The 24418-nt window shown below is 34.1% G+C and overlaps 1 protein-coding gene across 6 annotated transcripts in view; it reads right to left on the reverse strand.

Annotated features, from left to right (window-relative positions):
• RnrS (ribonucleoside-diphosphate reductase subunit M2) overlaps window positions 1-24418 on the reverse strand; it is a 98008-nt gene that overhangs the window by 27710 nt on the left and 45880 nt on the right. For 5 of the 6 annotated variants that reach the window (XM_090401312.1, XM_090401314.1, XM_090401316.1 and 2 more), the window contains exons 2-3: window positions 17781-17831; window positions 1228-1524 (exon numbers count right to left, since the gene is read on the reverse strand). In XM_090401312.1, the coding sequence (XP_090257438.1) occupies window positions 1228-1524; window positions 17781-17831 (348 nt within the window). Of the gene's footprint in view, window positions 1-1227; window positions 1525-17780; window positions 17832-18678; window positions 18868-24418 lie in introns of those variants that run through there. The other variant, XM_090401313.1, reaches the window with a different exon arrangement.

A 24418-nucleotide genomic window follows, 5' to 3' on the forward strand; every position in this document is an offset into this window, starting at 1 on the left:
TTGTTGTTCATAATATCAAGCTATGTTTCAGCAGGCTCTGAGTAGCTGCTGGTTTCCAGCTCCTGAGAGCAATAAATCTGCATTATACCTATTTGTAGAACAAAGATAATGATCTATAGTAAAAAGGAACGTTTTCATTCTGCAAGCCTTTAAAAAATAATCATCACATATCATGTGAAATCTCAGAACTATGAAGAGCTCTTCAATTTTTAAAATTTTGCATTATGATGAATTTTTTTTTTTTTTTTTCCATGTGTAGCAACCAAAGAACAAAAGATGAAGACATACTACTACTGGGAGTATGTCTGCATTGTATTAAGGCACTGACATTTAATGACTGCAGGCTGAATGTAGTAATTCCTAGAAATGATTTGATAAAAATCAACTAACGATTTTCTTTTACCTAAATTAAACAGGGTTCTTAATTCTTAGCCTTCTTAATTTCCAACTTTTTTGTAAGTGCTCCCTCATAGGTCAAGGTCTCCTGTCACTTTTCAACTAAGTTCACATTTGTTTCACATGTAAAGAAATTAACTGTCAAGTCTTCTAAGTCAAGACTAATCTCTGCAAATATTACAATAAATTTCTTGTCCTAGATCTAAAGCAACAACTCTTCAGAGTTCAGAAATTACACTTGTTATTGATGTCCTACTCCACAGCTTCCAGAACGTCTGAATGAAAGTCCATCCATCCATCTTCACAAACAGGACCTGATATCAGCCTATTATGCCAATCTGGTAGTTCTCCAAATTGCGATGTAACTTACCAACCTTTTGAACTTTTTTTTTTCAAAGATTCACATCTTAATGATACAAAATGGGAAAACCACCTTTAGTTGCTAATTTTCCCAAAACTTTAATATATCATAATTTCTATACATTTCTTTCGATAACTTCTGTAATAATATTGCAAAACAAACATATTTGATTATACTATCACAATTATATTAAGGAAACCAAAGAAAGATTAGGTTCAGGGAAAAAAAAAAAAAAAAAAACGAACCAATTCTGGAGTACTTTTTCAAGTGATCAGATTTACACAAATGACGAAACTTTTTAAACCATTAACCATAATTTTTCTGAGTGTCCAAATTCAAACAAGAAATCAGGATATTACATAAGGTAATGTGTATTAATATGAATACTTAGTATCAAAGATAAGTCCAATGGGCCAGAAGAAGTAAAAAACATTTGGAGCAAATAATCAAGTAATAATCTTAATACTTACAAGATTTTCATTTACTATTCCATCGCTGGCAGCAAAGAAAGCAAGTACATGAGAAATGAAATGCCTCTCATCTGACTTCAGTTTATCCCAGTCTATCATATCCTTAGAAAGATCAACTTCTTCAACAGTCCAAAATGAAGCCTCAGCCTTTTTATACATTTGCCATATGTCAGGATATTGGATAGGAAAAATTACAAATCTTCGAGGATTTTCGCGCAACAGAGGTTCCTCTTCCAAAGATTTTTCTGCCACATGATTTGGTTTTGTTGATATATGCGAGTTCTCCTTAAGTGATATCTGAAAAGTATAAAATTGATTCTGGTTATTTTGATTTGTTGCAGAGAAAATAAAAGTTAGTTATCTTAAAACATGTTCACACAAGGATATGCAGTGGGTGTCTCATTACCATGATTGCCAAACAATGGGACCAGTTCTGTCCAAGAAATTATAATAAGGAATTGTATTCTTTATTATAAAAGATGTACATATTCTAATAAAGAATATGTAAAAATGTTTCCTTTACATTTTATTTTCTTTCACACGTGAAATCATTTTTATCTCGTTTTTGCAAAAAAGAAATACATAAAATGTAATAATATATTGAAAGACAATTTCAGATATAGAAAATTCCAACCAAAACAATTTACATTCAAGAAAAGTGCTTGAAATTTGGCGGACATGAAAAAATACATGAATGTACATTTCCATTTAATATTTATTTTATGAATTTGAAATAAGAAGTGATTGCTATTTTGTTCTGAGCAGGATAAAAATTGGATTTCATACTGATGTGTAAAAAAAGTTTTAAAATGAACCAATGCCGAGAAGCTTTCAGAAATGAACTATAGACTCAAATACACAGGCATTATTCAAGAAAAAATTAAAGAGTTTGAAAACCAAACCTTGGAGATTCAGTGGTACCAAAGATAAGTCCAATGGGCCAGAAGAAGTAAAAAACATTTAAAAATTGGAGCAAACAATCAAATAATAATCTTAATAAACCCTGAAGAAAACATCAATTAATTCAGCGAGAGAGAGCCATGTTGTGAGGTTATCTATAAAGATAGGAAAATCAGAACCCTATACTGGACTCAGGAAGAGACAGTGAAGAAAGCATATCAAAAGTTCCTGGCGAATAAGTCAGATTGTGCTCTTAGAGAATACAGAGAAAAATGTAGGAAAGCAAAGTACTGTCTATAAGCTAAACGCGTGACAAATCATGGGAAGACTTTGCTAAGAACAAAAAATAAATATCACAAATGAAAAATATTCTGGAGGATATTGAAAAAGCTTAGAAATGGAGGAAAGAGTACTGTAAAAGGAATCAGAGATGATAAAGGTAACATGAAAATTGAAGCCCAAGATATTCTAATGTCTGCAGTAATTACTTTGCAAAAATTGCTAAATGAAACCAACAATGTCAGCACAGTGGCAGAAAACTCCCAACAAGAATATGGTCAGGAATACATATCCGTACTCTGAAGTAGAAAAAAGCTATAAACCTAAAATGTAGAAAAGCAGCTGACCAGAAATGTTCAAATATTAAAAGAAAGGTATAAAAGTTTCATAGTGACTGCAATGCATAATTAGAAGAGGGTCAAATTTCAGATTAGAGTAAAGCACTCATAGTACCCATCTCGAAAAAGAGAAATAAAACAAATATGAGAATTACAGAGGTATTTCTCTAATGAGTGCCTGGTAAGATTTATGCAAGTACAAGTGTACTTGTACTTGCATAAAGATAGAAAAATCAGTTATCCTATCTTGTCAGATAACTGTGAAATAGGAAAAATTGTGAAAAGGAAGCTTGAAAAACAACTCAATTCACGCCAAACAGAGGTTGTATCAATCAGCATGATTCTGCTCCTTGTCATTTCACTTTGAGACAAGTAATTGAGAAATCTTGGGAAATAAAGGATTTGTTTTAAGTTTTGTAGATCTGGAAAAGGCCGGAGAAGGTGCCAAGAGGAAAGCTCTTCAAAAATGCTACAGTTATATGGTGTAAATAGAACATTATATCAATCAATACTTGGTCTATATTTGTAAGTCTGCAGTTAGAATTGAAGGAGTTATAGAAAGATGGCTTGATGTTAAATCAGGTGCGTGACAAGGATGCACATTATCTTCACCTATTATTATCTATATGGATCACATTATGAAGGAAAGTGGTATTAAATCTGATAAAGTTGGGGATGTTAATCTTAGCTTTTTACTTTATGCAGATGATGTTATATTTCTGAATAAATCCAGTACAAGTCTGCAAGAATCCCCAACTAAATTGAATAATTGTTTAATAAATTTGGTATGAAAATCAGAAAGATGATGGAAATAGGCAGAAACATTGAAAACATCAACTGTATCCTGAATGGTGAACCCCCATAAACAACTAAAATATTTCAGCTTTGTCATAATATGGGTATTTCTTTGTATGTCTAAGGGAATCTGCAATATTGTCTAAATGTTGCAATATCTATATTTAGGCACACTTTTTAGCGAAGATGGCAAATTAAATATGGAATTAAACAGAATTAGTAAAGCTGAATAAATTTATAATCAAATAAGAAAGAAATTAATGAAAACACTAAATTAGCTGTATACGAGACAGTCTTCGAATTTATGGATCTAAGAGCTGGATTAGAAATTTAAAAAAATCGAACACTTTTTATATATATATACACAGGGTGTTCGGGATAAATTTGACAGTTTCGTAAGGAAAAAGAAAATCTTCTTTGTATCTATTAAATTTAATGAATTGACAAAAAAACATTACAGGCAGAGTTAATTACAATACTATCAACAAGATTTACTCAAAATAACCACCATTAGCATCGATCACAGCTTCAATTCTGCTTCGGAACCTCGAACAAGCTGATGCTACAGTCTCCCTGGGAAGGGTCGCAAAAACTGTTTTAATTTTATCCATTAACTGGGCTTTTGTATTACTGGAAGTGCGATTGGTGTCTTTTTCAACTGCGCCCCATACAAAATAATCCATGGGGTTAAGGTCTGGGGAGTTTGGAGGCCAAACATTTGGACTGGTGAAGTCGTAGAAATTTTCAGACAACCATTTTTGACTTTTCCCAGAGGTGTGGCAAGGGGCCGAATCCTGCTGCCATACATACGGCCTACCATTAGCTACCCTTGTTATCCAGGGCTTGACTACAGTTAGCAACTCCACGAACAAAGCCCGAATTCCAATGCCAGGGTTCTTCAACACCTGTTCCTGCAGATTTGCGAGGAATTCTGCTGTACGAACGCAATCAGATCGTCTGCTAGGGATCTTTCTTCTTGCTACATCCTCGTAGTCACCATTGCAAGTCTCTAGTTCATGCCTGATTGTTTTTACTGTATTCAGGGAGCATTGGGCAGCAGTCGTAATATCCTTATTTTGATCGCGGGCACGAATCATCATGATACAAGTTATTCTCTTCCATGATTCAGGTGGGTTCCAGCTATCCATCCTTTCTGACATCTTGTATATGAATGAAGAAGAGTCCAAACTTTTAAATGAAGAGAAGTGTGTGTTAATACATGTAACTTACGGAAAAATATAATTAATTATAAATATGTCAAATTTATCCCGAACACCCTGTATATATATGTGGTAGAAACCTACCACAACAAGAAGATTTTTAAATACTGCTTCAACACCACCATCCATTGCAAAAGATGGGAATAATTAAAACTTTACAAGAAAGGGCTTACAATATATTAAGCACATCAATTAAAAAGAATGAACCTCAAATAGACCCTCATACTTAATGGCTTTGAACCTAAGATGATCAGAAAAATTCTTAATACATCTCCTGCAACTCTCTTACTTACACAAGATTAAGAATGTAATCGCATTGCCTTATATGAAGAATGTCACAGACAAGGTGGCTGCATTGCTCTGCAAGTACAATGTAAAAATAATGTTTTTATCTCTGCAAAAAATAAAGGTTCCTACATCCAGCAAAACCTCCATCACCCCACGAAAAAAAAACGGGCTTCGATGAAATTCATTGCTCTTGTGGCATTTGTCATGTGACAAGAAGGTATAGAGTTCAGATATGTCAAAAAAAAAAAAAAAGCATAAATCAGGCCTGGCATTCCATACAAACACTACTGCCCATCAAGTATTTTGGCAACAAACAAAAATGTCATATTAATCGTAACTGTTTTACAAAAAAATTTAAAGAAGCCTTGTAAATGCTTGGGATCCCTATACAATGCAATAAAAATCAAGGCTTAATTTTACATCAAGAATGGTCTGCTTTCATAAAAAAATTTAATTGCCATGGACCTAGGATATAACATGTGTGATACCACAGAATGCGATAGCAACAACTAGCAATGTTCCAACATGCATACAGTAATGAACTTATCATTTGTATTCTTGTTTATCAATTATATTTAACAGTTGTGAAGTTATCAAAAACATCTGTGTTAATTTTATTAATTAATTTTTAATAGCTTTTGTTGTGTAAAACTTTTATGTACAACTACCCCCTGATGATGTATAGGGTGTTCGGGATAAATTTGACATATTTATAATTAATTATATTTTTCCGTAAGTTACATGTATTAACACACACTTCTCTTCATTTAAAAGTTTGGACCCTTCTTCATTCATATACAAGATGTCAGAAAGGATGGATAGCTGGAACCCACCTGAATCATGGAAGAGAATAACTTGTATCATGATGATTCGTGCCCGCCATCAAAATAAGGATATTACGACTGCTGCCCAATGCTCCCTGAATACAGTAAAAACAATCAGGCATGAACTAGAGACTTGCAATGGTGACTACGAGGATGTAGCAAGAAGAAAGATCCCTAGCAGACGATCTGATTGCGTTCGTACAGCAGAATTCCTCGCAAATCTGCAGGAACAGGTGTTGAAGAACCCTGGCATTGGAATTCGGGCTTTGTTCGTGGAGTTGCTAACTGTAGTCAAGCCCTGGATAACAAGGGTAGCCAATGGTAGGCCGTATGTATGGCAGCAGGATTCGGCCCCTTGCCACACCTCTGGGAAAAGTCAAAAATGGTTGTCTGAAAATTTCTACGACTTCACCAGTCCAAATGTTTGGCCTCCAAACTCCCCAGACCTTAACCCCATGGATTATTTTGTATGGGGCGCAGTTGAAAAAGACACAAATCGCACTTCCAGTAATACAAAAGCCCAGTTAATGGATAAAATTAAAACAGTTTTTGCGGCCCTTCCCAGGGAGACTGTAGCATCAGCTTGTTCGAGGTTCCGAAGCAGAATTGAAGCTGTGATCGATGCTAATGGTGGTTATTTTGAGTAAATCTTGTTGATAGTATTGTAATTAACTCTGCCTGTAATGTTTTTTTGTCAATTCATTAAATTTAATAGATACAAAGAAGATTTTCTTTTTCCTTACGAAACTGTCAAATTTATCCCGAACACCCTGTAAGTCTTACGACTTAAAAAACTTGTCAGGTTTTAAAAAGTTGCTCATTTTTATTGAACTCTTTATTTACATAATAATAATGTGGCTTCAATACCAAAAACTTACCACAGAACATCAGATAATGTTGGAGTCCTGACTGATAAGATTAATTTGGAGGAAATTGTTGATCCAAAGTTAGTAATGGTGTAACTTTTTGATGTAGTACTATTGTAATATCATGTACACCACCTTGAGGGAACATATCAGGAATTTGATAGAGATTTATTTTATGGTATAACACCTTTGGGGGTCAGTGCTCTCAAGTATATACCGTATATACCAATATACCGTATATACCAATGGTTGCATGCAAAGGAGTCATTAGTTTTGTACAGTTCACAGTTGGAGCAAAACCAGGTTGTGGTCAGAGCTGAGATTGTCCATCTCAGCTATTTGGTATCGTTGCATGACATTCTTGAAGTATAGCTATATCAAAGACGTCAGAAAGTCCTACCATGTTGTAGTAAATGGGTTTTTGTAGGTCCTAGGATTATGATGTTCCTGGTGGAAACAAGGAACATCTGTTTTTATTAGTTCTGCTGTTCCAAGCTGGCTGCTTGATATTCAGGTCACCTGCAACTAGCATGCTTTGTTTGTATCTAGAATTTCAGTTAAGTCTATTTCCAGTAATTCTGGAGAGTTATATGGCATGCATTTTCATATGCCTGCATGTGCAGTTTAAACCTCACCCTTGTGGTTTCTACAATGCAGCAGCAGGATTTCCAATTTCAATACACCACAGGTCAATCTTTGTCAATTTCAGGTCATATTCGATATTTTATCATGCATGGTTGTTGTTTTTTAATCTACTGATCAAAAATGGCAGACACTAAACTTGTGCCTGGTTCATTTGAGCCAAAACAAGGCACAAGGAAAAAAATACTATTGATGAAGTATTAAAGATATCAGAGAACTCTGACAATGATTTGGACTTCATGCCAGATTATGAAGCTGATGGGTGAGAAAATAGTGAATGAGAATAAATTTCAAAATGACACAATTTTAGTAGAAAAACTGTCAAAAGTAAATGACAAAGATGAAAAAGATACTAAAATGCTGACTACAAAAGGAAAATAAAGCTGAGTGGCAAAGTGATCCACCTGTCATGAAGTTTTACCCATTATTAAAAATGAGTCTCTACTTCTACCAAATGGTAACAGACAATTGACTATTTTCTTTTAATGACAGATGAATTTCTGCAGGAAGTTGTGGGCCAAACCAATTACAACACTACAATAGTCTTGTCTAAAGAAACCAAAGGTCAATCCCAAATTTGTTTATGGAAAGATATAACTGTCAGATTTGTCAGTATTTTGGGGTGTGTTTTTGCATGTGAGCAATGTAAAAATGAACAAGCTACAAGATTAGTGGAAGAAAGAGTCTTTGTTTCATAATAAAGATGTTGCAATCAGTACGAGTCAATTTGTTTCTTCTGATATTGCACTCACTTCATTTTTCAAAAAATCCCAATCCAGGTAAGCCTAAACCAGAAGATCGGTTATATAAAATAAGGCCAGTTGCCAATTATTTCAATAAAAAGTTGTTGGAAGTATACTATCCAGGTCAAGAACTTTTCTTAGATGAATCCATGGTCCTCTGGCGAGGTCAATTAACATTTCATTAGTACATCAAAAATAAAAGCTTTAATACAGAATTAAACTTTATGTTAAAAACTCCCAAAGAACTAATCCAAAAATCTGATTTTGGAGGCAGAGAACATGCACAAAAAGCAGTTTTACATTTATTAGAAAGCTAAATGCTGGTCACCACATTTGCATTGTTAACTATTATAATAGTCTTCATTTGGCTAAGATAATCTTGGAAAAAGTCACTATACCAAAACGTTAAGAATAGATAGAAAAAAAATACTCCAAAAGATAAAAATTAAAACTTAAAAAATAGAAAGAACTGCCACTGCCAGATACACTGCCTGAGTGGTGATAGGCAAGTAGAAGGATAAAACATATGTAAGTTACAGCTGAGCAGAATTTGGAAATGCATTTGAAGAAGTAGAAAACAAAAGAGGAAAAAGTAAATAAACCACTACCAATTGTGAACTATAACAAGGTTATGTCAAGAACTGACAGACAAGGCCAAATGTTCTTATTTGTCAAAAAGCAAACTGATTCGCTGGAAAAAAAAGCTTTTCATCCATTCTATCCAAATAATTCTCTTGAACAGAGATTTATTCAATAAATATTCTGATATTATCACAACATTATTTGATGTTATACTTACATATTAGATACCAAACCTCGATGTCCACCTCCAGTCTACAAAACTCCACTTACTTTTCCTGACAGAAACCCAAATTTCTACTCCCCCAACCACTACTCATCTCAACAACTTTCTCAGTTACACTCTGACTCCTTTAGTCCCAAAAGATGGGGTTTGTGTATATGTTCGCTTCACTCAGACATACCATGAGTGCCCAACCTGGAATCTCCCGATTTTGACCTGCTCTGGCTGAAAATCCTGTACCCCATTTTATCAAATTCATTTGCTCTCTACCACTTCCCTAATGCTACAAACCATTCTGATCTTTTTTGATTTCCTTTTCTTAAAAGTCTATATCCTTCAATTAGCTTTCCTAACAGTGAGGTTATTTTCCTTGGAGATTTTAATGTTCACAATACCATCTGGCTCTCCTACTTCAATTACACAGGACAAAATCAATAAGCAGGTAGAGAGGCTGTCATTTGCCATCACCAATGCCCTTACACAAATAGTACATATGCCTACCTGAATATCAGACAACCCCAACCACTATCCGAAGAACTTGGACCTCTTCCTCACTAGTGACCCAACTAAGTATACTGTTAATATAGTCTGTCCCCTAGATAGCTCAGACCACAATCTCATGCCAATCTCTTCTATGAAATAACAAACATCACTCACATCCATGTATCATATGGCAATGTAAGAAAGCCAAGTGGGATGATCTATACAACTAATATGCCACATTTCCTTAGATTGATTACTACTTGCAGCCACCTGGCCCAAACCTACGTGCTGAATGTATCACCAAAATAATTCTTATTGACAAGGAAACATTTAGCCCCAATTTCACCCTAAGTTCCTGTCCCCTATCTAAGCCTTGGTTCTCCCAGAGGTGTGCCAAAGCTGTACAAAAGAAGTGAGTATACTTTACTGGCTTGCATCCAAAAGTCCATCCACCTATACCAAAGTCCAAAATAGTTGCAAGAAAACTATCCACACATCATAAAAAATGACTTTGAAAGAGCTAAAAACAGGAAACCTACATCCTACCCATATGGCAGCCATGCATTCTTGTCTTTAACCAAAGCCATTGGTTTGGTCACAACCTGTGCTCACTGTTACATATTACCCACAGAAAACAGCAATCTCTTGGCTTCCTACTTCTCTAATTCCTATAATGCTGATTTTGGTAAATTCCCCCAACCCTCCCATGCGCTCTCAAAATCAAACCTCCCATCAATGTCCATGTGTCTTTTCACCAAAAAGAGATCAAGAGAATTTTGCTCATATTGGATACCAAGAAGTCTCCTAGCCCTGATAGCATTCCTCCAATTGCCATAAAGGTCTGTGCTCAAGAGCTGACTTCTATTCTGTGTTGTCTTTTTACACTCTTATTCCAATGATGTATACCCTGCAGTATAGAAATTAGCTCATGTTCAACCAATCCCTTAAAAGGGAGACAAATCAATGCCCACGAACTGTCTAATTTCTCTTACTCCAGTTCTTTCCAAAGTAATGGAAAGAGCAATCGACACCCAACTGAAATCTCAAAAACTTAGCTAATAAAATGACCACCAATATGGGTTTTGCCATTATCGGTCAACAGGTGATGTACTCACTTATGTCACCCACATATGGACAAATATCATGAAACATTTGAGTCCAGTGGTTGTTGCTCTTGAAATCTCAAAGGCCTCTGACTGGATCTGGCACATAGGCCTGTTAAGCAAACTTCCATCATTTGGTCTATCCCCTGCTTTCTGCACTTGGACCGTCAGCTTTTTGACTGGTCGCTCAATTTGGGTGATAGTGGACAGTCACTTATCTTCTAAGTATACAACCAATGCAGGGTTCCATAAGGCTCTGTTATCTCACCCATCCTAATCCTATATATATAAATGATTTACTCCAGCAAACTACCAACCTGATATATAGTTTTGCTGATGACAGCATGTTGCATTCCTCCCTTTCATTTGACAAACCCAGCAAAGCACAAATCACAATCTCCAACCACTACCACCTTAAATACAAATATTCAGTATATCTGTATTTAAGGTGGTAGTTGTATAGGGTAGAATGGAAACCCACTGTAACCAAAGCAGTCCGACACCGCCATCAAGGTCGATAGCAGAAGGGGGGGGGGTATACATCAGAAGCTGTTATGCTATGCTGATCTAAGGTGAATCGACTTGGAGAGATGTGATGCCAGGAGAAAAGAGGGGAATCGATCCATGGCCTACGTACAATCCCAGATGAAGTCATGGAGGGGAATCGGAGGCAAAACATTGTAGAGCGACCAGCGGCCCAGGACCAAGATGACCCTACGTCCGAGTGCCTACTACATCGAAAGATCGCGCTCCAGCCCTGTGAGTAATTCCAGAGGAGAACACGGTGTCCATGATGCGTCTGAAGCGATAGAGCAAGCCGTAACAATAGAGGGGGGATCCAGAATAAGCCCGAAGAGAAGATACGAATAAAGTGCAATTGTGTCTATGAAAGAATTAATGTGAGTTGAATGTTTTTGTTGAAAACTTTCTCTTAATTTATGATGTGAAAGACTGTTTTGGATAGACTGAATTCGTAGGATTGAGAGATGTAATAGGTTGAAAACTAATTCGTATGGAGTAAATCTGCTTTTAGAGTAATTAAAAAGATGTTAATGAAATTTTAAGCTTGCATTGTATTACATTGAAATGGTTAAAAAGAGTTGATAAGAAAATTATAGAATATAGAATTGTAATGGTGTGAAAGGTTGATTGCTAAGTGAGTGTTACATTCTTTTTGTGAAAGTTAGAATTGGAGATTTTTACTTGTCAAAGCATGATAATTCCTAGATTGTAAATGGGCTGATAGTTATTTGATATATACAGAATTAATTGTTTGATGATTTATGTATTTGATGCTTATAACATGCCTAAGAGTTGTCCTATGTATTGTTTTAATTTCGATGCTTAACTTTGAGAGGAAATGATAATAACATCATTTAAGTGTATACATTGTATTTTTGTCTTAGTGTGAATAAATATGTTTGTTTTATTTATAAGAAGTGCCGTCTGATCTTTTTAGCAACTGCACTGTTCTCAAATAAAATCCGATCCTGTAAGCGGGAAAGAAATTAAACCTTGGTACGAATTTTAAGTTAGGAGTTAGCCACGAATGTAATTAACTATATAGAGGTGTTTTACTGGAGGTATAAACAATTTCTTATGCCAATTAGAAAATTTTAGTGGTGCAGTCTGGAATAATCAAATACATTTCTAGAAATCTCAAGTATAATATGCTGAAAGTAGAGAAAAAGGAATTAAGATTGACTGAGTATATAGTAAGGTAACAGATAAGGATAAAGAATAATAAAGGTAACAAATGAGAATATAGAAGAAAGTCTAAAGAAATAGATAGATAGATTTAAGATAGAAATATTACAAAAAAGGCACAGTAACATTAGTCCATAAGTAAATAATAAATAAAAGATAGAAATCTAAAAATTTTACACTACCAAAAGAAAACACAACGTTATCATTGTTGGATAAGTGTAAAACAAAAAACAATTCAGTGTCTGGAAAAGAAGGGTGAAACGGCCATACAACTTGCTACCGAATACAATGTCAGCAAATCTATAATCAGTAAAAAAAAAAAGGATTTCTACTTATGTTTCAACCACAAAGGAAGGACCAAGCCTTGCTTGGTCTTTAAGAGACAAATCTGAAAACAAGTGGTTTCTTCAAGAAAGAAGTCGTCATACTCCCATCTCCATTTTAAAGCAGAAAGCTAACCATTTCCATTCACAAATTTACCTGGATCAGAAATTCAAAGCAAGTGATGGTTGGCTAGAAAAATTTGAATGCCACGGTATTGGGTATCTCTCAATATCGGGGGGAAAACTGTCTACTGACATTTCCGCCTTGAAACCATTCCAAAAAGCTTTTTTAGAAAAAAATTCTTGAATTAAATTTAACCAATGATCAAATTTATAATGCGGCCGAAAGTGGTCTTTGTTCAAGGTTGTAACCAGAGAAAAACTGTAGTTCACAGAAATGAAGCCTCAGCGCCCGGTCAAAATATGTCCAAAGAGCGTGTCACGATCATGCCTTGTGCAAATGCCTCAGGAAAACATAAATTAAAGTCACTTATGACTGGAAAATCAAAAAACCCAAGACCATTTAAGAACTGCTGCCTTTCGGTTTTGTACCGAAGTCAACGTCAAAGACAGATGGATGTTGAACTTTTTCAAACTGGTTTCACAATGATTTCGTGGCATCTGTTAAAACTTATTTAAAATCCCAGAATTTAGAACAGAAAGCACTTACTTTTATTATTGGATAACTGTCCTGGACATCCTCCGGCAGATGAACTGATTAGTGAGGACGGAAATTTTACGGCTATGTTTTTGCCTACAAACTGTACTCCATTGTTGCAACTAATGGAATCATAACATAATACAATCCATTAAATTAAAATATCGTAAAGACCTGTTTTTAAATGTAATTTCCCAAAATGATGTTACCACATCAATAAAAAATATAAATTTGAAGGATGTAGCATTCTCAGTTGATGCTGCTTGGAAAGCCGTCGAACCTAAGCAATTTGAGCGGCATGAAAAAAAAAAAAACCTGTGGTCTTCTAGAATTTACCAAGATAACTACAGTGATACACAGAAAGAGAAAATTCAAAATGTGCATAATTTGGTTAAAAATATAAATCCAGATGTTGAAATTTCACAAACAGATGTTATGGAATGGAATACAGGTAGAACCGAAAAGTGAATTCGAAATCAAATCAGATGCTGAAATTATAAATATGACGTTACAGAATGAATTAGAAGATGATAAAGAACGCAAAGAAAAAAAAATAAAACATGGAGAGACAGTTGACAGTTTCGATGTGTATAGAATGGGCTAAGCAGAATGATACGCCATTCCACAAAATTTTATTGTTAATGCAACTCCGAGAAGAAGCATTCGAAAAAAGTTTAGCTTCCAAGAAGCAAAAGAAAATCAGTGACTTTTTTTTTACAAAGAAATAAAAAAAAACTTTTTGTTATTTTGTGAAACTTTTTTTTGTGTTGTGTACAAGAAATTTTTTTTTTTTTTTTTTTTTTTTTTTTTTTTTACACAAATTAAGTTATGTACTGAACTATGCAATTTTATTAAATCAGAATCCTCAACAATACAGGTACATACAAACTATTTTTACAAAAATAAACTTGTGTACTGTATTATTTTTTAAGTTTTACATTACAGTACAGTAGCTTTTTTCTATCAGTTACTTCATTTATTTACAGGATTAAATTGATGGACCATTAGAATCTGATTATTTTTGTCTTAAACGCTAGTTATTGTTGTCTCTTGAGGGAAATTTCACTACTCCGAGCGAGCACGGTTATTAGTTTGGATTAGTGAGATACTGTTGGATTCTGAATATATAGAGATTTAAATAATTATTATTTGCTTCAGAATCCAACATGATCTTCCATCACATAGGCTAGACTTGTAAATATTATTTAATGTAATTCACTTGTTTATAATTTAATATTCATATAACTACCTTTAATTTTATCTAATATTTAATTAATTAATCAAAGATATATGTATTAATAACGAAACGACTATATTATATATTATTAAGCTATTTTATTTATTACTATGTTAATATTATAAGAACTTGTATTTGATAATTTAACTGAGCATTAATTGAAATGTAAATATTCCTTATTTATTCCTATTTGTAGAAATTTAGTGTTATGCAATACCTCAATTTTATTATATTTTGTTTGGTTGTCATGGAGAGGTATGTAAGTGAGCAAGCACGTTTTGGAACACCACATGAGGAGAAGGTTTATTGAAAAGAGTTTTAGTAAAGGGAGATCACGAGAACAATTTAGGTGCAAAGAAGGGATATATAAGCAATGAACGCTGAAATTATTAAGGAATGAAGAGAGAGAGAGAGAAAGGAGAGGATTAGCATTAGGTTGGAATCGGAGCATTCGGGAATCACAGTGCGATAACAGCGAGTCGGCAAGTCACTCAAGCAGCTAATTTAAGTCTACTAGTCGAGAGGCGGTTAGCTAATAAGTTGTAGAATAACAATTATAGCTACGGAAGACAGCTGAGTGACTACTAAATAAACTAGCAATACTTGAGTTGAGATTTAATTTCAACGCCAACCTTTCAAGGACATACGGAACCTTGAAGCAAAGCACGGCGTAACTGGAGAAAAGTAGAGGCTGTAAAATTGAAGTTTACCGATAGCTGTGTTTAGAATTGTATTGTCTAGAGAATTAATTTAATGTTGGAAGAGTGAACAACTGTGCATATAAAACCTCAAGTTAAGGAATTATTGTGTGTTGCCTTATTTCATGAGTGATCAGTAGTACTTTATGCAACAACGTTTGTTTATGTGTATTGTGACCGATGATTAATTCAGTTATTGCTTAGAAGAATTATTTTAATGAGTGCCGTATACTGTTTAAGTGTTTACAGTTATAAAAAATGTTTGTGTGTAAGTTTATTAAGAAAAAAGATTATTGGTAAGATTATTCCAACCATCAATATTCCTATACAGAGAAGTGCGAGAGTTTCATCCTAGAATTTCCTTATACTAACAGTAACTATTGAGGAAGTTAGCTAAAGTGTAAATTTAAAAGTGTTTGTTTGTGAAGAGGTATTACTGCAATTTTTGTTGTATTTGGAACTTAAGGAACTGTGAAGACTGTATTTTAGAGATAATAGATTTACCATTATATGAGTTGAATGATTGAAATTATCTGAGGAGTTAAAATGTTTATGATATCTTAATTACTGAATTGAAGTTAAGTGTAAAATTTGTGATTTTAAAATTAAATGTTTGTTTTTGTTAATCAAAAGTTGTATTTTGCCTGAATCTCTTTTACTGCACCATTCATAAAATATTCGAACCAAAGCAGGTAAATTAAGTAAGATAAATATTCTCGGCCAGTATATATAATATTAACATCTAAAAGGAGAGATAGTTGTGAGTTGGTTTTTCTTCAGTTCTTGAACTAATTCAGATATAGAGTGGCGCAGTCTTTAAATATAAATTTTCTCTATATTTGAATTAGAAATCAACTTGCAACCTGTCAACTAGTTAAGAACATCGTAATAACTAAATATCGGATCCAAAGTATAGATTGAGAAGAAGTAGGATCCAACAATACCACTGTATTATTAATAAGTTAATAATATAAATGTCATTAATCCTACACTGAAGCATAAACAGACAAACTGTGTGCGTGAAATATCTTCATGAAAATATGACTTCCACATTAATTTAAACTCAGTATCTCTTCCTTGGTCTAGCTCCCACTGAGGAGACCTCAATAAAAGGTTTAAACTGGTCTGAGTAGCCACACTTTTCATAATGCATAATAATATATGCATCCGAAAAGGAAATGTGTTTTGCATTACAGGTTAAGGCAATTGATATGAAGTCATCTGCAAACTGTTTACTTAGGCATAGGAGTAAAAACAAGAATATAAATTCTTGTCTATTTTACTTTGCTCAATGATAGGAAATCACTTAGCAATAAAAAAAAGTATATTTTTAGTAATTTAACTGATTAAGTATCTCTTTATAATTACTAACATTAGTTTCCCCCATTACAATGGCATTCCATTTTCCATTCTTGCTACTTTGTGCAGGATTTGCAGGAAAGAGAAGTGCATCATAGTATTCTAATGAAAACAGGTTTACAACCTTCCATGGATGACACTTGCAAAAAAAAAAAAAAAAATATATACATATATATATATATATATAAATCAACTAGTTCTTTATGATTGAGCTGTATTGTTGTCCTAAAAACTGCAACAATATCTCTGAACCATTTCCAGACCTCCAGTTTTTCATCCTTTAATACATACCTAATTAGCAGTCTAACAAATACCATCCTTTCTGTTTGGCTACATACTGAAAAGTACATCCATTTTTCGTCCAGTGCTTTAACAGTTTTTATTACAAGATCTCCAGTTTAATATAATAGCAGAAATCACACTATAAGAGTGCAAATCTTTTGAGGTCAATAATATACTTATATTTGTGTTTTGGGTTTTTTGAAACAAACTATCTACTGTGAATGTATTCTTAGCCTACAAAATCCTACTGTGCAGAATTTTGTTCGCTATTAAAGATTCAACAATGTTTCCAAGATTCTAGCAAAAATAGCTCTTACTTACATTTACTGCTGAGTAGTAAATGCATCTGCCACTCCTTATTTCATTCCTGATCAATGTCATTCTATCATCAGGAATGAAATGAGCAAACTATTCATAGGTTTGTGGCAAGAAACTTGTCACTGCTTCCACATTTCACAAGAAATGTCCAACTTATTTTCCATAAATATGTGGGTCACATTTTTTAAACCAGTAATAAACATAAGCAATGTAAGTGAAATAGGATACACAGACTCCTCCCAGGATAATTTAAAAGAACCTGAAAGAAGAACAAACCGTGCAATATTTTAGGACACCGAAGCTCTCTGATGTATACATATATTTGGCATAGAAGGTAAAAGTTAGTTTTCCTTATACTTGAAAGAGTGATAAATGTGCAGGAGCATATTTTCTTTTCCTGCATAAAAAATAATTTTTATATTATTTTGTAACAAAACTAAAATTTGACTGTATACCGTCAAAAAAAAGGGGGGGTGACAAAAATGTATTAATGTTATGAATGGTCAAAACATCACATTTTCAAGCAAACAGATCAGTAATTCTTCCAGTAACATATGATCAGCAGGAAAATAAAACAAAGTAAACAGAATTTAACAACTCGGTATAAGTTACATGGAAAGAATATAATTGCATTCAATTCTTTTAAAAGTTCTGCAACTTCCTCTTTGTCATTACTGAAAACACTTACTTGCTGAATTTCGTGCAACACCTTTCCTCCTCTACGCAAAGGAGTAGCCTCCTAGACAGAATAAAGAAATATGATTCAATGAAAACTACTGGAATGAAATTCTTTCTGCATATGCACTAGAATATACTTCCTCTCCCTTACAATTTATAATGTATTATTATTGGAAATAATATTTGAGTGAAACACTCAACATAAGACTGAATGATATAATCACGTAATCACAAGAAAGATATTTATTTAACCAAATATTTCGGTCTGGAAATAGCAGACCATCGTCAGTGGTATTACAAGAACAGTTTAAAAATACAAAAAAACAACAAACTCAACATAAGAGTTAAAACAATACGCTTTGTTTGGAGGAACAACGGGGGCGATGAATTTTTAGTTAAATAAAACCCATATATGCTTTTTTATTATAATTATTACAAAATTAAATATCTTTAGTAAAAAAAAAAAAAAAACTATTCATAAGTTACTTTCGGATATTTCCGACTCGCTCCTCTCAAAATTAAACTGGACGCTAGAAACATACAATCAAAGAATGCTCTTGATTTTAATTATTCTGCTCTAAAACTTATATTTGCGTGCGTGTATGTTTATACATACATACACACACATCTACTAAATGCGATTAGAAATTAGGTTAAAAATTATATTAAAATCTTCATATAAAATCGCTCGATGTCTTTGACTCCAAGTGTTTGTATAATAATAATATAATTTCTAAATTTGTAGATAATAATGCAATCCAAAGAAACGTGAAAGTTAACCTTAATTCAATTGCCCGTGACAATCAATTATTAAATTCTTTAACCGCAGTTTTCGCAGTCTTTTGTTATAAGAGAAATCATATCATACAGAACTGCAATATAATAGAAAACTTAACCAAAATAGTAACCTTGTTCTCTTTATCTTCAGATCGACCATTCCATAAATTACACTTCAGGTTTGCGGATGATGAGCGAGCATTATCAGAAAATAGTACTTTGTTCATATCTGTATAGTATATTGAAAACACGGTAACAATTTTTATTAAACCGAAAACACGACTGAAGGAACCCGCGTCTTTCTCCTTTCATATAAACCCATAAAAATCCCGCGTTTTATCCCCACCAATGAGATTTAAACTGTATGACGTCTACGTCAAGTAAGCAAAAAAGAAAAAATATATAGGGGGGGGGGGGGGGAGAAACAATTTTCATTCGCTGAAATGATATTAACAAAATACAGTAAATAAATGAAACTGGCTTGTCGTTACATGTTTGAATGGTGGTTTCCGCACATTGAGTAATAATGAATCATTTATTTATCAATATTTTCTCTATAATATCAATTAACATAAACCTGATATCCTAACTTTTCTAATGATGGTAAGCCAACTTTTACGTTTTAAGCGTTTGAGAATATTAATTATACGACGGAATTTTGCTATAGTTTTCTTATATCCTAAAAGGAGCAAGTTAAAATCGGAGAAGAAGACATCCCTTTTTTTCTTATAAAGAAAACACTTGACGATGTGTTTTCTTTTACTTCATCTTTTCCTATAGAGATAGTCATGTTTTGTCTTAATCAAGTTTGTGGAACAGCAGAAACATGTACTTCCTGTTTTCTGCTGTTCCACAAACTTGATTAAGACAAAACATGACTGATGGACGAACGAACTTAAAAAATGTTAAACACAAACATTCTTCTCAAGAGAGAAAAAGGACGGACTGTTAAAAAAGTATAGAATAATAATATAACTACCTTTCTCCCCTAAGTTTATAATCCCCTAACCCACATGTTCAACACCGGTTATACGATGCTTAATCTTTACGAAACAGGAAGTGTATATTACCCGCCAATTTCAACATAAGTGGATTGATTGGAGAACTGAAATTATAAATTAGAAGTATGACGCATCGTAAGTAGATGGCAAAATAAAGTGCAACTTTCTTCCTGTTCAAACAAGTTTGACAGTGAGATGGGTACATGTTTTATTTTATCGGACTCTTCTTGTTCGTGCTCGCCTGATGCCAATACAAGTTTTATTTACACTTGCGCATTAAAAAATAATAATAAAAAAATTTTTTAAAAAGCGCGGCAATCCTAGTTCTAAGCGAACGATGGAAGAAATTGTCCTTGGCTGTGCAGAAACAATGAATTGCACACAAACACACACACACACACACACATATATATATATATATAATGAACTTTTACTTCATCTTTTCCTATACAAATAGCGAGTCATTTTTATATTCTATATTGTATATTTTTCTAATGGTCCAACAGCAAATACTACAAATTGACTGTAGTATTTGCTGTTGGAACAATATTTTGGAACCAACCTTCACAGTAACAGCAAAAAAAATTAATTGTGGATATAAAGAATAATACAGTATTGCTGTACATAAAATTCATTATATTGTTAAGTGTCATTAAATTAATAGTTAATTTATTAATATTAATAATGAGAATTATTATGAAGTGCACCCTCAACAGAAGATGTGGGAATCCAATCTGCTGCCTATTTATTTCCAAAAAAGTTACTGATATTTTTTCCTAACTTATTGTCAGAAAAGAAAGAATGTTCTGTGATTTGAAAATCTTCAAATTATTATTATTATGACTTGGGCATTTCTATGGAGTCTAGAGACTCATTACAGGAGGGGCATGCCAGCTATCATTGATACAATGCCTGTCGCACTTATGTCATTTGCTGACAAAGCTCACATTCGCCTCTGGCAACTCATTCTGTTCAGGTGATCTCTTATTCTATCCTTTATCACATACTGTATTTTGAAAATTTTCTTTTGCATATATCCTATAAATCCCTTTAGTAACTCATATTTTCTTGTCATATTCCCTCTTTATCATCTATCAACCAAATTTTGTAATCCATAAACCTTCACTCCATTCTCCTACAGAGCACCCCATAAACCATTTGCCATCTTGCCTTTGGATCCTCTCCACCACCACCTTCTCATCCCCAAGGAACCCAGATGACCAAATCTGTGGACAGTAGTCAAGATAGGGTTGTATTAGAGGCTAATAAAGAGGGATAATTTATCTCTGCTTCCCAATGTGTTCTTCAATGCCCAAGTGAGCCTTTGAGCTATTTTGCCAACTTTTGCAACATATCCTCTGAACTTCAACTCTCTTATATATCATTGCCCCCAAATCTCTAGCCTCATCAGTTTTCTTTAGTCAAGTTATGGGATTCTAATACACAACTTGCAATCTTTTTATCCCAAAGTGCATAGCATTGCATTTTGCCAAATTGAACTGGCAACTAATATCCTTTTCGTAAACTATCGTCCCACTTAAGTCATTGTGCAGGATCTCTATATCACTTAATTAACTATTACTTTAGCCAACTTACCATCATCAGCAAACAGAATAACTGACTATTTCCCATCAGATCATTTCCAGCATTATTAACATGCAAATTAAACAACAGCGGTCCAAGTACATAGCTCTGTGACATACCACTATTCACCAAACTTCTTGACTTGACTTCTGTATATTTCTGTGTGATGACTGCTCATTAGCCACACTCATATCCAAGTCACCAGCTTTACATCATTTATTGCCATTTGCTCCAGTTTATATAATGGAATTTTATGTGGAATCCTGGAAAACGTTTTTACCAAGTCCAGCATTTCAATATCATGGCTCAACCATTTTCCTTATCCAATTCAGCTGTCATGTTATTATAGAAAATGAGTAAATTACTAAGCAAGTTATCTCCTTCACAAAGCTATGCTTCCCCCCCCCTCCTTTCCCATACTGCAGCATATTTTTATCCACTGATTTCTGAACTCTGCCTTTAACCAACTTTTCCATTACTATATATTATGTGGTATAACTCATAATTTACTCAGTTTTATATATATTAAACAAGTAAATTACGACAATCTTCCAAATTCCTTATGTACCAAGCAGATAAATACCTACTCATATTGCAACAAATGTTAGAACTAATTTTTTTTTTTTTCAAACAATTCTCTTAGCAAAAGAAGGAATCAGAGAAACACACTTATTTTAGTAAACTACAGGAAGGACACACCTTCACTGTTCTTCCTTTATTTTGATAATGTAACATAATATATTTATGAATAAACCTACTTCTACCTTTAGATGTACTGTACCTTGAAAAGAGAATGAAACAGAACAAGGCTAACAACAATTTTAAAAACTTACTATCCCAAAAAGAGAAAGTGCAACTGAGATTGAGAAACTTAACTAGTTCAAATTTTTGTTAACATATTATGTTTAGATTTTTTTTCAGGCTTTTAAGATTATTAATATAGGCTTTATGATCTCCATGGATTTTACTGATTCATTGAGAAAGCTAGCATTACCCTGCACATGCCTACCTTAAACTGCTTTCTGTAATGATGAGCCATTGGCAGCTATAACTATGGATGCAGGAAAAACACGTGAGTCAGCAGAATGAGGTTCTTTGGTTCCTTAGGATTACTTGTTAGTATAACACATTGTGGAGGCAACAAAAAGGATGTGAATGTTCGATTTAGTGATAACGTCTTATACAGTGATAGAAATTACCTATAATGCCACCATTTGGTGAGCATAATCATGTGCTTTAAGACATGTGAGGTGGCCATGCAGGTGTAGATTTCACTGAAGAAAAGAGATATGTCAATCTGCAAAGCAAAATTATGAGAACTCATTAAACATACTGATGATATACTGTGGCATGATCAGTTGAGGGGAAAGAAATCATGAGTCTCTGAGACTTAACTGCTAATGGCAATGCCAGACTATATTAAGCAGATAAAGAGGATAGGGAAAAATACATGAATTATGAAATTATTATTATTATTCAAGACCTCAATGGCATCATTATACTCATCGCAGGAGGCCCATCTTAAACACCACAAAGTCTATCATACCATTCCTTAAACTCAATCACTGTTTGTTCTCTCACTACCCTTCAGGCAATGCATTCCAAGGTCCAACCACTCTCCATGCAAAAATTCCACTCCTCACCTTCTTACTCACCACTTCAATTTATAACTCCCAGAGATGGTCCCTTGTCCTTACTCCTTCCTGTCATACAAAAGAACTCCCCAGTGTCAAACCCTGTAACTATCTCTCAACAGTTCTCAAATTCTCAGTCATATCACCTCTCCTCCTATTAATCAAACACTGCTGCCTGCATATCTTTAGGGAGTCAAGAACTCATTGAAGGAGGCCATACATCACTCACACCAATTTACATACCCTCTCTTAAACTCATTCACACTAAATGCACTCACTACTTCAGTAGGCAAACTGTTTCACTGTTCTGTTCCACTCACTCACTCATGGTTCTATTAGAGAAAAATCTATCTCTCACTCCTTGTTTAACCACACACAAACTTAACTTCCATGGATACTTTTTGTCTTCTCCCCCACCTTCCATATAATGAAAAATTTTGTCAACCAATATCCTATAATGCTCTTTCAAAAGTTTATAGACCTGTAGAATATCACCTCTCTTTCCTCTGTTTACCAGTGCTTGCAGTCCACACACTTTCAATCTCCTTGTAATCTACATTCCATAATTCCAATACAGTGCAACAGAAATTTGTCCTAGGAAAGATAGTGAGCATGTTTCTCTGGTATGATAATGTTGTATGCAAGAGATGAATTCTCTTGCATACTGTTGTTTTCTGGGCAGGTGAGTGTGTGTGTCAGGACAGGGAAACTAGAATTGCAAGGGTGGAACCAGTGCCGGCTCCAGAGGTTCCAGCATCCCGATGCAATTTTAAGTTGAGTGCCCACATTTAATCAACACTAATATTAAAATTTGTTTTTATATATTTCATTTTCTACTCCCTTGAGCACCCATTGAAGCAGGTGATGATATACTGTGGCATGATCAGTTGAGGGAAAAGAAATCATGAGTTGACGATGTGATGCATCGCCTGCTTACCGTGTTAAGCTGGAACTGGGTGGAACATAGCAGTGATGGCCTCATATATGGATAGTGGCTTGAGAAACAGAAGGTGTGCATTATATTGCAGAGCCTTTGGAGTATGAGAGGAGTAATAATGGCTATAAGAACAGTGGCAATGCACTGAGTTTTTTGTTTGTTTGTTTCTCCCCCCGTATACAAATGCTAGGAGCATTAGGAATAAAGAGAACGAGTTTATGGCATTGATTGACTCAGTCTCTCCAAAGATTGTTGGCATCAGTGAAACTTGGTTAACTGAGGAAGATATTCTAATAGGGATAGAAATTGAAGGGGATGGCATATTTCAGCAGGATAGGGAAGGTAAAGTAGTGGTGAAGTGGTACTCATGATAAGTAATGAATTGTACCTTCTCAGGGTGGAGAATCTCAGTGGAAATAATACTAACAGTTCTGAGAGTATATGGTGTGAGGTGGATGTTTATAAGACAAGATATTTAGTGGGATGTTGCTATAGACTAGGGAATATAGATGGCAACGAGCAGGAAATGTTTAGACAAATTAGTTTGGCAAGTGCAAAACAAGTGATCATTATGGGGGACCAACCATAGCAACATAAATTAGACAGAGGATACAGTGGGCACTACTAAGGGAAAAGGAACAGAATTTTTGGATATCTTGAGGGACAAATGTTTTAAGCAACATACAGTGGAGTGAACGCAAGAATCAAGAGTTTT

The sequence above is a fragment of the Typopeltis vanoorti genome, chromosome 12 (genome assembly GCF_054136105.1).
Source record: "Typopeltis vanoorti isolate ZY-2024b chromosome 12, IOZ_Tvanoo_1.0, whole genome shotgun sequence".
In the NCBI taxonomy this organism is placed as follows: domain Eukaryota; kingdom Metazoa; phylum Arthropoda; class Arachnida; order Uropygi; family Thelyphonidae; genus Typopeltis; species Typopeltis vanoorti.